The following is a 14,729-nucleotide window of genomic DNA, read 5'->3' as shown; positions in this document are numbered from 1 at the left end:
CAATTGCCACTGTCCTTTGTCGTTACCATCGTCATGCCATCGCCACTCCCATGGCGTCTGCCATTGTATGTAATTAATTGTCGAGAACAAACAAAAAATCCGCCCTATGTTGGGTCCGTCTGGAGCTTGAAGCCATTCACACTGGTGACAGGTGACAGCCCTCCCCAATGCCGCGAAAAGTGTTAAAACTAAGTGTTGCCATTCCAAGCCAATGATTGCTTGTCACTTTCTACTAACTTATCCATTGTCGTGAACGTTGCCAACAGTAATAGTTCGATACCATTTGGGAGCACTGGAATACAATGCTGTGTAACAACCTAATGTAATAAAGTGTTAGTGTTGGACAACGAGTTACATAAATCTCTTGTTCATGTATTTTCAGTTCAAAGCCAACACAAACATATCAGCAATTAATGTTTCGCTGCACGGTACAAACGCCCATTACATTCGGATTCACCCAATCAACCATACTGGTTCATTTGCCTGCTTGCGTCTAGCTTTGTACGGGTGTGACACTGAAGGTAAACTTCTCTTAACTGTTATTATTATTATTATTATTATTATTATTATTATTATTATCATTATGATGATGATGATGATGATGATGATGCTGATGATGATGATTCCCACCCCCACCCTTTGAGTATTGCCTGTATTTTTTGAAAACGCCTCATTTTTAGACAGACCCTTCTTTTCAGTAGCTGCTCCTACACTTTTTTGGTCAAACAAATTTAAAAACGTTTCACGCATAGTTTTCCTTGGTCAAAATAATTGCATTTCCAACGAAAAGATCAGGCGTCCAAAATGGCTTGGTTACGACAGGCAGATTTTTGCAGGAGAACAATTAGTTTTTATTACTGTTGTACTACTGTACTCTGGCATTTTAATGACATGCTTTATCTATTAACTCAACTCATGGAAAAAATGCAATACCAGAGAAAACATATGTCACTGTATAATTTCGTATTCTTTCATTTGGTAGGACATGACAAAAACTAGGCTGATGAAGCACTTGCCCTCGTTTTTGACATATTACTTGAAAATGTGGTAATTGATGTTCCCTTCCGATCTAATCCACTTTCGAGGGGAAAGCATGCGCAGCAGGAAGTCACATTTATGCTTAAGATAAGCTACATTACCTTAATGCAACAAACATTAAATCCGTTTACAGACATCAAAATCTTATTCAGAATATCTCTCTATTTTGTTACTTTCAGAGGATTTCCTTAGTTTCACAAGTTCGTTATTGGAAAGAGTAGCCAATTCTCCACTGTCCAGTGAACCTCTGTCTGACACTCGCTTGGCAGGTGAGTCTAATCTGCTTATTTTAATTAACATGAAAATGGGCAGTATTGGTGATTAACGTAATTTATGCTACACCGGAACGAGGCTTTTTATATTGTATATGAAGATTAGGTATTCTAGACGACGTTTTACGTAAAGAATGAAACTTTACTGAATTTAAGAAGTGGTATGTAGGAAAGAAACGGCAGTTTCTGATTTTGCCTTAATAACTACTGAAAGATGGGAGGTATATAAAGTTTCAACGTATAAATGATTTGTCAGTTTTACATCCATTGAATGTTTATTCTTTAAATTTTATTTTAGTTGTTCCAGTGGCTCTTCTCTTAGCTCTTTTGTTGGGATCTTTGTTCTTTCTGTTACCCATGTCGTAAGTATCAGAATTCATAAATACGAGACCGGTCGTTTCGATACAAAGTCGTTTCGATACAAGTCGTTTCGATACAAAGTCGTTTCGATACAAGACGTTTCGAGACAAACTCAAGCAGTGAAATTGCACAAAAATTACTTTCACTTCGAATATAGTATGCGCGTGGACAAGAAAACATTTTGGGTGAATATTCTTCGTTCCTTAGATCAAGTAGGTGGAACTATTTACAATTCGACTGAGTAAACTTGAATCGAAACGAGTTGCAGCGGAACGACCGGTAACCCATAAATATATCAGCTAGTTTCTTGTTTTAAACCTGACACATCTTTTGTCATAATTTTGTTTTTCACCAAGTTGGTTTTAACTTTACAGTCTTTGTGTAAAGCTTATCTTTGTAACTTCGTGGTATTAAACTATAAATGATACAAGTTTCTTCGTATTTATCTAGTATTTGATTATTTATTCCTTGTTATCAAACTAGCGGATTAGATTTATGACTTAATTACTACGTCACCTGACGTCATAACATCGTTATGACTTTGAAAAATACTTCAAGGTTATCGGGAAGGGGACAGGACTAAAACATTCCCTTTTGAATATTGTGAAAATTGTTTTGCTCGACCAAGAATAACAAAATGTTTAACTAAAACATTATTCAGTACAAATATGGAAATGACTTTTCTTAATATTTGCACAACTATGTAAATCTACAATCCTCGTCACGTTGAGTAGTTGGGACACCCTTTGCAACACTCATATTCCATAATCCATATCCCTCCTCCCCCCTCCCCCAATGTTGAATTTCAGGCTTCTGTGATGCTAACTCGCAAAAACCAACATTTGGAGGGCAGAAAACATCACAACTGTCCCAACTAATGTGACGAGTGTTGTAGGTTTTAGCAGAATAACGTAAGGAGCCATCATGACCGCCGATGATTTGATAAAAAGATTTTGCAAACAGACAGTGATTTCTAACAAAAAATTAACGGGGCGAGTTTTTTTTAATGTCAGGTCACCATCTCCTCTTGGTCAGCCGCTCAGAAGTACTACAGTCCGAATTAACAATGACGACCCACCTCCTAATGGTGTTGTCCCAATGGTCCCAATGTTTGAAGTTCAGTCGCTGACAATGCAGTTGGGACCCGAAAATAAAGACTTCCACGTAGAAGGAGTTAACACCACATCGAACGATGCCATTTTCGCATCTGATAATAAGGTATAGCCTCTTCATAATTTTCTTTTCAGTCGCTGGTGCTGACTGTCGATCTCTTAGCGTGGCTGTATATAATTGTCTGGATCTTTTTAACAACTGGCATGATCGGGACGGTCTGGGAAACCAACATACATATTCATAGACTTCCGCTGTTTCCAAGCGACTGTGATCCTTTTTTCTCATGACGTCCGGTCCGCCATCTTAGTGTCCCAATTAAAACAATGAAACGGAAAGCAGTCTTGAGGGAGTTGAACTCTTTTCGCATGTATGCATAACTGCTGGCTACGTGAATAAAAACGCTCTCCATAACCGTCCCGATCGTCCTACATCGTATTGTACAAGTTCCATACTGCTTGAGCATACTTTGAGATATTCAGATGATCAAAACAATCGGGACAATTATACGAAAGCCTTACGGCTTAAAACGCATGCAAAACAAAACAGATATCATAAGCAGGTTGAGTATGATCGTCCGGGTGAACGTAGGTATTGAATAGGACATGACCCACGGACGAAGATGTTGTTTTCACCTACAGGCTTTCTCCATGCCTCCGTACAACCTTGTTAGACTGTAGCTATTCATCGCGTTAATCACGCTTTCCCTCATAAGCGCCCTCACGATTATTCCAACGTATTCAATTTTTGACCCATCGAAAAATGAGTGGCTGCTTTGCTGACCAAACTTTATTATAATAATTGTACAATTTATTTATTTATTTATTTATTTATTATATAGTTCATTTTTGTTGTAATTTTTTTTTTCAGATTTTTAGTTTCGATCGCCAAGTAAGTGTATCGAGACAGAGCCAGCTAAACTTGATCGACTAGTTTTACAAGACATGGGTTTTCTGAAAGTAACTACACCCAACACTTTTGGTTGGTACAAAATCCGCGATGTCTTAAGTCAGATTATTCCTGAAACTATGGCAACTTTGAACCCCCTGCCTCATTTTACTGTTAAGCTACGTTTGAGCTTGAAATAAATTTTTCTACAATAGTATATGTCACAGAATTGACGCTAAAATGTTCAGGATGAATGGGATTCATCGCCAAGTTTTTGTTGTTGTTGTTTTTTTTGTTTCAACAGTAAAAATGAAAAACGTGGAAACGTTTAAAAACATTTTGACGTCAATTCAATTAATCATGAACTAAACTTACAAAAATGAAGACTATATTTGTTTTAAACAGTACCACTGATATTTGAACGTCTGATTTCGGCGACGTTTCTCGCAAAATTCAGTGCGAGTGCGAACTACAGGGGAAATAGCACGGGAATAGCTCTCAACCAATGAGCACGAGAGAATTTCCCAAGGTGTTGTTCATTTCTCAGTGATGAGCTTCCGGCTTTCAGTAGCTCGCCTCTTCTACTAACGTGGAATAGTTTCTACCAAATGTACACAGATAAACGCACTTATGATTTCTAACATTTCTAAGTATAACTTGATTGAAACATGACATAATTTGACGTCATTGTGACGTAATATTTCTAAATTATTTGGCAAAGTCCAAATTCCCCTCGAAGAAGCCATAGAGCAAAAAATACTTAAATAGCAAGGTGTCTGATAAAATCAAGAAGTCAGGTAACACATTAATAATTTTCAACAATAGCAATGATCTCATGGTGACGTCATTTATTACTAAACAAGGAACTATCTGCCACCTTGAATCCGGCGCCACTTTGATTAATTAAATTTATTTCATTGTACTTTTAAAAACCCGTGTATAAATCGAGGTAAAGGTGGTACAAAATTTGATCTGTGTATAAAAGGATGTTTAGGAAGTAAAAAAGTATGCAAATAATGAAATTCCGTGAGAAATGAACACTGTTGAAAAGTGAATCCAGCATTTGCCATTGGGTCATTTCATTTTTTTTTCTCAAATTAGTCAGTAAAAAGCCTACATTACTCAAACAGTTATGGTAAATTTGATAAAATAATACTAACTCAAGTGTAATTAAAAGTACTAATTCAATAAGTAAAACCAAAAAAAAAACGCTCTTTTATAGAAAAAAATGCAAATTTTGAAAAACATGGCTTTCAAATTTCGGTAGCCATAGTAACGTCAAAGTTTACGTACACGTCACCACAACTTTAAAATGTTCTCAGATAAACGTAAGGACAAGTGGCTAACTTTGTCCGTCATAGCTTGAACGCTTTTCAACTTATTCATCTTTTTGTTGAGCTCTGAATAGGGTTAAATGATACTTAATTAAAAAAAAATAATAAAAATAAGAAGTGTGCTTAGAAATATTAGTATTTTGTCTCACATAAATGACCCAAGTGAAGATTTCAGTAAGCGCTTAGGAGTATGGCGTGCTAGTTAAAAGCTCTGAGGGTTTTAATGTAATAAAAGACCCATCTGTAGAAGAGTCTTAATGCCAATTCTTCACCAGAGCAAACAATGATATGTTATACTTTCTTTCATTTTCATTGTAGCCAAGTTACATGGCCCTTTTGCAAACGCCAATCGTCGTACACTTTGTAAAAACTTGATAATAAAGATATAGCTTTCTTGGTTGTTGAATTAATGAATTTTCTTTTGTTAAGTCATAGTATTTTCTCGTAAATTACCGCCTTAGGAACTAAGTGTGTGGCGCTTTTTGGAGAGCAGTGTTTAGCCCGGCGTTAGATATCCCTTTCCAATTTCCTCCGAGGGCCGTCCCTCTCAATCATAGCTTTAGCTTTAACAAAGATAAAAAGTCATTTCACAGTGAAGTCAATAAGCGCTGTATTCCCCTCCAACTCATCGGGAATATTCGATGAATTTAAAATTCCCATTGAGAAAACAGCAAATAACAAATCAAAATGAAAAAGGAAACAAATCTCTCTTGATCTAGACAGCTTTGCTGAATTTTCTTTTTGAAAGAGTATTACCATATTTGTTTCTGTAGCTCGCTTCCCACTATGTCTCGCAAACCCTGAGGGCAGTATGCTCGAATTCAATTACACTGTGAGCCGCCTGTTAATTTTAATTTAATAGTTGGGTTTGAGGCTTGTACATAAGCTGCAATTTTACGATTTGGGCGCTCTCTTTCTTCCTTGCCATCCCTTCTCTATTTCCAAATTCCTTTGTTGACTAAGGGAGCTGAAAGGAAAACCAGCAGCAAACTCATCTCTCTAATAATTCAGTCGGATCAAAACAGGCATATCGCATGACTGTGCTTTACGCATAATACAGGTCCAGATACGCCCTCTTGACGTCAATGGTAGAACTGGAAATTCGATGGATAAATAATAAATATTACTTTGTATCCTTGGACCGATATATATTGCTTAATCGGAATGATAACATAATAAACGGAAGCAGGAGGCGACAAAAAGAAGCGACAGCTGAAGTGTTTAAAGAAATGGGAATCCCCAGTAGTGGGCTTGTCTTGCTTCCTTGCAGGAAGTAAAAAACAAAGTTGAACTGACGTTTTTAATTTTTTTTTACCACTCCAAAAGACTTGCCTCGCATCAATGGTCCTGGGGCCCGTTTCTCGAAAGTCCCAATAATATACGGGCCCGATAAGCTGTCTGCGTCGACATTTAAGATCGAGGTTTCAATAGGTTTGCATTTAACATGATGAAACTATCTGTTAACGAAACACAATGGAGTAGCTTGCTAGCCAGGACCCGCGCTCTTATTCTTTATATTTTGATTGGAATATTTGATTTTGGGCCCGAAAAGTTACCGGAACTTTCGAGAAACGGGCCCCTGGTCGCTGAAACCCCAAGAAAATGGATTTTTCGATTAGTCTTAGCAGAAGCTATTCCTAATCGATGCTACTAATCACTACTGACAAAAGAAATAACGATGGAAGTGATTCTTTCAGAGAGGTGCACGAAGAAGCCATAAGTAAACTCACGCAATAGGACGGCAAACCTTTTGTGACAAATCAACCGTAACAATAATTATGTTTGAAAATGTTTTTCGCCAAATTTCACCTTCCTTCAAACAAATGTTTAACGACCAGTAATGTTAAGTTACAGCCCTGTGACTTTTGTCACACACAAACGTTTTGCCGTTCGCGTGTTTTCTGTCGTCCTGTTGGGTCATTAGCTCATTTATCAAAAAAGCTATAAGACCCTTAGGCCTCTGTCATCAATAAACGTAATGAACTATAACCTGTAACTAAATATAACTAAATATGCTATACCAATATGCTATATTTTTAATTTATCTATCTATTATTTCTGGATATCTGGTCTTTTCTACATGAGCACTTGCTTTGCTAGCATCGACCTCATAAAAATGCATCTCTGTTTTATCTCAAAAACCATTTTGTGCATCAGTGCCCCTTTTATAATTGCATGAAAACCTGAGCCGTCCCATAATTAAGTGGTTAGTTTTTCTCAAGAGCAATACTATCGACTATAAAATCTCCATGATGGTTGAGTCGAGGCTCACGGAGCCATCGAGTTGACGGTTGTCAGCAAGGATTCAACGCCTGAAAGTGGATGCAGAGCTTGTATATGCGTTCGCAAACTGGAATGTTTGAAAAGTACCTTGAAACTACGGTAACTTTTAAGGAACAAATAAAGGGTCATTAAATACATAGTCACCCAACCACTAAACAATTTATGACGATCAAAGTATCCAGGTATCAAAAGGGGGTAAATAATAGCCTCCCACACCGACCCATCCTAGCAAATGCTTGCGTGGGAGGCCACCTATATAGCTGAGACAAGTGAAATAATGTAACGATCTCTAATTTAAAAATAGTTCTATCGTATTGAAAAGTAAAACAACGGTCATCAGAAGATTAAAGGAAAATAATGATTATCAGTATTGATTATCTGTAGGTGGTATATAATGAGTTTGGATGATTCTTTAGCAGGATTTGTATGAAAACAACATTTAATATTTGTTTCAGAATACTTTCAGGTTTGTATAGCTGGGAAAGGATGATATCTCTTCATCAAAAGAGACATTAAATAATTTACCTTAAAACCGCTGTAACTGAATATATTTGGAAAATATTTCCTTGACGTCATTCACGTCTCTGAAAATCGTGTCCGGTACGTACCTTTTTGAATCATAACAAGTCCAACTTTAACTTATTATGAAATGACAAAGCAGAAAATGTAATAAATACTTAGACAAGGCTTTAGCCATTAGTGGAGCTTAAGTCAAAATTAAATAAAAAGTTGTTTCAATTTTATATCGTAATTATTGAAAAACAATAAGAATTTAACACCACAAGAATGCTGAATGGATTTCAACTGAAAATTACAACAGGATTTCTGCCGCAGGGTTGGGTGAAAAGCATTATCCATCTCAATAAGAGACTTTACGAGCACACCTTAGTAACCCGACGTCATAGTCTACTGATAGCTGTATTTTTACGTCTATAGGTGGCTAAAGTTAGGATAATTGTAGACGATTAAGCAGGTTTATATCATGAGCTATTGTCACTATTTGTATTGGTTTATTGTTGTGAAAAATAAAGAAAAATGGGAATTAACAAAATTTTGCATGAATTGCATTTTTTGTTACTATGTTATTACTAGTAAAAAGCTATTTAAAGCTCAGAAGTTAGCTCTCTTGTGGTCCTCTTTTTCATCTCAACCGAAAGGCAAATATCTTCTCTGCAAGACCAATATCTTTATACGACCAGGGGAGATAAAAGGGACTAATTTCTAATGATTTGTTTCATTACTCCACTGAGTTTTGTCCACAGTGTTGTAATATCACCAAATACTGTATTGCAAAGGCAAGTGTAAAGCTTTAGAATAACTCCAATCTCTGCATCGTTAAAAGGTAAGATGGTCACTGTATGACTTAGTGAAGTAGAGATCTAATTTTAGGAGTAAATCAAACAATAATTCTCAAGTATTTATTTGTTTGGATATGTTTAATTGTACTGTCTTTTTTTTTGTCTCTCTTTCTCCGTTTTAGTAAAAGCAAGTCTCAAGCCAAACTGTACAGAAAACCGGTTCTTTCTCAGCGTACAGAAAACCGGTTCTTTCTCAGCTGTAAAGATCCTAGCAATCATGGAGCTAAAAAGAAAGGTACATACATAGAGCGGTTTCTGTTTTTCTTAAAATATATTGGCGCATAATTTTCTTGACTGACATCAATTTGAGGGATTCTAATCAACACTATATTGTAGGCCTCCTTGCCCTCAGTTACAGCCATTTCAGAAACGGGATGTATATATATCACGCGCGGGTCAGATATTCATTTCCTTGAGTTAGAGTTTTTAAGTGTCGGTTTCGGCCTCAGTGGAAGTTAACCTTCTTCAGTAGATAAAAAGCTCTCTGTTTCGTAGACCTCTGAGGTAAAAAAATGAATAAATAAATAGATAAATGATTATATAAAAGAAGTTAATTAGCCGCGGGACAGTTAAACTGAACTTTCTTCACGATGCTAATGAATCTTTTTTACTAGTGTTTGTTTGAGCGCTTTGACGCTTTCGGTTGAATACGAAAAATGGACTATTAATTTTGCATAAAGCGTTTCTGGAATCATCCGTGTGAAAGACACATGCAAAACATATACCGAATGGTTAAAGTCAATATCACTAACGGTCTGAAGATCGAATAGCTGAGAGTATGAGAGTCTACCGTAATTCGTTTTAGAAATACACAGTTAAGTGTACGTTTATTACACTTTTACATGTCAAAGCCCGGCCATTTTCTAACAGTGAAGATATGGGAAAACATTATTCCGTGTCAACAGTTTGCTTCCCGCCTGAGGTAGATTTACATCACTCGAGTCGGTAATTAGGGACTGTGCAAAAATTATCAGGAGGGTGGGGCTGAAAAACTAGAGTTATCTAGCAAAAACTTAGACAGTACCCCCCCTCCAAAACAAAAAAATTAGTTCTAGCCCCCCTCTGTTATGTTAAAAATAACGTCGCACCCCCGCCCCCTCCCCCACCACCCAGATTTAGACAAAGCATCCGCTAAGTACCGGGGTGCTTACCACATTGGCTCAAAATCTAAAACTTCTGAAGCCAGAAAGAGAAAGAAGCACAGAAAAAATCAAAGAACAGTAGATTGAACGCTTCAAATAACAGACGAAAAAGAGCTTGCGTTATAATTAGATCCTTGGGAGGAGAGCCTGTTGAACTTTGTTATGAGCCAGATATATATGGAATTCAGCAAATCGATTCAGTCGATGAAGAAACATTACTTTTATTCACATCAAAAACCGACAAAGCTTGTCTACGAGATCTGTTTGATTCCCATTGTTTTATGGGGGAAGCTGAAAAACAAGTTCATGATTTTTGCTTTACATAGGATCAGCTCAATTAATTAGAAGACGGGTTAAAATTGATCAGTTGTGAATTTGCTTTTCATTTTGATGGAATATTTTCAAAAATCGTTTAACAGCTGTTCGTATTGATATTTGTTACAGTCTATCATGATGCCTGTATTGAGAATCTTTTATTGTGTTTAATTTTATTTACATTTCGAATAAAACTTAAGGGCCCCCTCCGTCAAATGAGTGATTTTACTTTGAGCCCCCTATCTTGGCAGCAATTTTATGTAATGCCCCCCCCTCTAGTTTTTCATTTCCCCCCCCCCCCCCCTCCTGATAATTATTGCACAGTCCCTTATTTCTTGCCCAGGTGGTTGCTATACAAACTTATTTTTTTATAACTGGAAGGTTTTGTTAATAACGTTCTTGCCATTTACATTATGGCAGAAAATATGGCACGTTATGATTAATTTTTTATTTTGTATTTGTTTTTATCTTATCTTATTTATTATTATTATTATTATTTTTTACCAGGTGCTGCTTATCGTTATTCTCATTTTCCTGCTCATGGATGTCTCGGAGAGCCGCTTCCGCTACAGGACAAAACGTCACCGGAATTTTGGGTCTCGGGGCCGTGGAACAATCCGAAAAACAAAACCGACAAGATTTAAAACAACATCTGCTCCATTACCGTCTAACCGCGTTATCCGTCAAGATGAATGCAGCGTTATTGTCGATAAACTCCCCAAGAAGCGTCCACCAGGCCCAATTTGCCTGAGAATGAGCGAAACTCAAAAATTAGCCATGCTGAGAGAAGTTGGAGGGTACATTCCCCGCTATATGGCTCTCAACAGAAAGCATGCAGAGAAATTTGAGGATCTAACCTTGGATCGATTACCTTTACCGAGTAATGTATCCAGTTCGCAAACAAGTGGTTCGATCCCCACTGGAACTAAGAGTGACGTCAGAAGCAAACGTATGGTAGATGACTCGGTAACTTTTATACAACAATGCCGAGTCGCTGGTGTGGACCCGGAAATTGGACTATTGCGCCTGTGTACTGAGTGCTCAGCGTTTACCGCGCTGCCAGCAAATGTTTTCCCGCCTTTTATCAATGAAGTCGTTTGCAATTTTGGCTTGCCACCAGGAGTCAACGGGCCAGATTGTTTTAACCGCATAGGATTTTGCCAACAAGGAGTAATCAGATTTAATTTTCTTCGATCAACAGGGGAATTTGAGGAAGATGATGATGACGATGATGTTTTTATTGAGGAACTGGAAACATTTGAACAGGATGTTAGGACATGCTGTCAATGTCGAGCGTTCACTTTTATCGGCTAAGTAGATTGAATTGTTTGACTTAGCCTACATTGGCTGCGCCAGTCCGCCATGTTGAATGGCAAAAAGCGGAGAACTAGGGGCGAGGAGTGTCCTTCTTTCGCCCCAGCAACTACCCCAAGGGTTGTTATTCGCAGTCTCCCCAATCCTCCTCTTTCATAAAATCAAAGACAGCGGCTTAAGTTTTATGAACAAAAAAATGAGCTTTTGCTGCCCCTCCCCTCCCCCCTCCCAAAGCAATACGCCCGCATTACAGGGCTATAGTTGAGACTTGAAATTACAATGCATATTTTTAAAGTACATCTCATAGATCAAACAATTAAAATCTTTCTGTCTTGGCTTAAAATAATCATAACTTGCAGGCTACGCGGACCATCCGAACTGTTCGAGGCATCGTGAGGTCACGCGCGACATGTGATCCCATACATTTACTGTATTTCGTAACGCCCGCACTTGGCTTGATTCACGTGATCGATAGCAATGCTTCATAACACACAGAATTTTGCAACTTTTGATCCCAAATGCTGATTTAATGTAAGAAAAATGAATAAAGGTAACTTACCGTATGTTTTTAGTGTCGTGTTCTGCGTTTTTTTTGGCGTTTCCTGTCGCTTGAAACCTACACCCCCGACTAATACATAATAAAATGACAAGGCTTGCAAATTCGGCGGGCCGGCCGCAGCTGATCGCCTTCTGAATTTTGCCTATTTTCTCCCACTTCCACGCGTACCTCGCCACCCAGCCTCCGGAAAATCAAAGCCAGATAGTTTGCGTAGGTCGATACCAAAAATGATCAAGATTGCTTGCTTCTAACGACCTAAAGTGACTCCGTGAATTTTCACAAGCGCCCCAAAATCGCCATCTTCATAGGATGTGGACCAAAGTGGTTATCATAACTTCCGTATCAAATACAGCCTGCATATCAGGCGTTTTATGAGCCAAGCAAGGCGAACGCGGTGTTTTGCGCGAAGCGCGAGAGACGAGGAGAGGAGAAAAATAAAGCGACTGTTACCAGTCCATTGTTCTGACTCTTCCGCACACCAGTATTGACTGACGGCGGGGACGTCTAAAGGACCAATCAAAACACGATACATTCCTTGAAAATTGTCACCATTCTGGCTACCAGAAATACAGACAGCAGCATAAACCAAAGGAAATATCAACTACGAGGGCATGAATCACCTTCAATAACGTAAGACTCAGTGGGGCAAAAGTCCGATTTGCTCAGTCAAGGTTTAGTTTATGTCTATCACAGCGGCGAGAAAGAAAAGGGGGAAAACCTGTTGTTTTAAAAAAATTCCAAGGTCATGTTTCACGAGCTTAGGGAGTCGTACTTGATCCTCGGACATACATGCAAAGTCATACCCCCACCGTGGTACAAGGGGGGGGGGGGGTTGATGGCCCCCCTCCCGCCGCAGGGTTTTTGATCTGTTGCAGTATTTCGAAAAGATTTTGCCTTCAGTGGAAATCCTTTGATCTTCTCCACAAAATGAGGTATAGTGGAGATCTGTGACGCCACCAAACATGGTCGCCATCTTCGCCTCCATTTTGGATTATATCAAGAATTAGAGATCAGGAAAGAACAGTGCGAATTTATAATTTTTTACGCTTAACATGTAAAATAACACATAAATAATTACTTTGCATCATTTTATTCACAAGCTTTACTTTTATTCCTTAAAGATGTTGGAAAAACATGCATTTTCACTCAAAAATGACTTGACCATGTGCTACTTTTGGAGTCATATCTCGAAACAATGGTAACTGACCATAGGCCATTTTGTTCCAGACAAACCACAGGTCAACCAAGCTCGGTGCATAAATTACCGCGAGTTTCGATACTGTTTTGCATGATACTTTGTGCGAGAAATTCAATGATAGTTGTTTAAACGTAGAAATATAGGCATAAACATAAAAATAAATTATACTTACATAAATTTGGGCCTGTTGTTGCTTATTCTGTGTAACCTGGGCTCAATTCCTGGTCGTTTTATACGGTTTTGCGGCTTGTTGCTTGTTCGGCGGTGTTGTTTTCCTACGTAAAGCGAAGCAAGGCAGGTGACTGTTTGCAGTTTCAACTCAAAAACCTCTCCCGCATCAAAGAACCGCGCACCGATTCACTATGAAAGCGCCAAATCGTTAAGGCCAGGTCAGTCTCTTATCTCTTCCCTCGTCATGGGTATTGCGACGTGCTTTTTGTGGGAAAATGTATTGAAAGTTTTTGGTTCTGGGCAATCTGATGTGCACTCAGGAACCTGGCCTCGATGACGTACGTGTTGCGTGGTGGACGCAAATATGGACTCAGGGGATCCGGGTAATCAATATTACATGACAAAACGTGGATCTTCCTACTAGTCTACTGATTGGGCGTGAGTGGTGTTTTGAATTATCCTATTCGGTGGGCGTATATAAAAATGTTCGCCAGAAAAACGCGTCATCAATTAACCAATTGGAACGTTAATGTAGTGAACATGTTAAGAGCCAGAACAATGGACTGGTAATAGGCGCTTTATTTTTTTTCTCCTCCCCACAGCTTGCGATTCACGGACTTTTCGCACCTCGCCCAAAATGCCGCGTTTGTCTCGCTCGGCTCTAAAGCGCTTGTTATGCAGGCTATATCAAATGCGAATTAACGACAATTAAAGCTTGTGTCCTCCCCACAACGCACATCGTTCCTGACAAGGATGACGGCTGGAGGCGGCCGATGCAGGTCATAATATCGTTATTATTTTTTTTCTGCTTTAAGTCGTCGTTCGCTTGGCATCCAAAATTTGAAAATAACCTGAGATTAGAGCAGAATGACCTCGAAATACTCTTCGTGTTTATTCGTCAGGCCGTGCTCTTAGGAGAGGTGAGAAGGGTCAATTGTCGTGAATTGAAATCGAAAAAACAAATATGCCACAGTTTAAAAATTCAGATTTATAGCGAGAGATAAAAAGCCTTTCGAACACACACACGCAAAAAAAAAAAACTGATGATTTTGAGTGCTACGTCGGTCACTAGCCGCACAAAGGGAATCCTCCACAGGATGACGGAACTCAGCACTGAAACTCATTATATAAACTTTATCTGTTAAAACCTTAATGTAGGGAACCCACGTTTTTATTTGTAAACTGCAAATGGAAATTAAATAAGGGGTGAAATCTTACCTGTTTTGTTTTATTCTTGAATCTGCTACGGTGCGAAGTGAGATGGAAGTTGTTTTTCGAGGCAAAAACGATGTTCAAGTCGACGATTTGACCGTAGTTGATTTCACAATGCTGTATTTGGAATTGTATGTGGTTTGTCTTACATTTTTCTGTTTGTATCACGCGGTTG

At 38.4% G+C, this 14,729-nt stretch overlaps 2 protein-coding genes across 2 annotated transcripts in view; both read left to right on the top strand.

Moving 5' to 3' along the window:
- The window catches only part of LOC140922266 (uncharacterized), a 39,065-nt gene extending 35,352 nt beyond the window's left edge, over positions 1-3,713 (top strand). Inside the window, exons 29-33 of the mRNA XM_073372266.1 lie at positions 383-521; positions 1,218-1,307; positions 1,609-1,672; positions 2,684-2,888; positions 3,651-3,713. Coding sequence (XP_073228367.1) covers positions 383-521; positions 1,218-1,307; positions 1,609-1,672; positions 2,684-2,888; positions 3,651-3,713 — 561 coding nt within the window. The remainder of the gene's footprint in view (positions 1-382; positions 522-1,217; positions 1,308-1,608; positions 1,673-2,683; positions 2,889-3,650) is intronic.
- Positions 3,714-8,438: 4,725 nt separating this feature from the next.
- On the top strand, positions 8,439-11,867 carry LOC140923341 (uncharacterized skeletal organic matrix protein 8-like). Its single transcript, XM_073373435.1, has 3 exons — positions 8,439-8,627; positions 8,766-8,878; positions 10,608-11,867. Exons 2-3 carry the CDS (start codon positions 8,861-8,863, stop codon positions 11,412-11,414), a joined length of 825 nt encoding a protein of 274 aa, XP_073229536.1. The 5' UTR covers positions 8,439-8,627; positions 8,766-8,860; the 3' UTR covers positions 11,415-11,867.
- The last annotated feature ends 2,862 nt before the right edge of the window (positions 11,868-14,729 follow it).

Source organism: Porites lutea, chromosome 13 (genome assembly GCF_958299795.1).
Source record: "Porites lutea chromosome 13, jaPorLute2.1, whole genome shotgun sequence".
Taxonomy (NCBI): domain Eukaryota; kingdom Metazoa; phylum Cnidaria; class Anthozoa; order Scleractinia; family Poritidae; genus Porites; species Porites lutea.
This window is presented reverse-complemented; position numbering and strand designations above follow the sequence as displayed.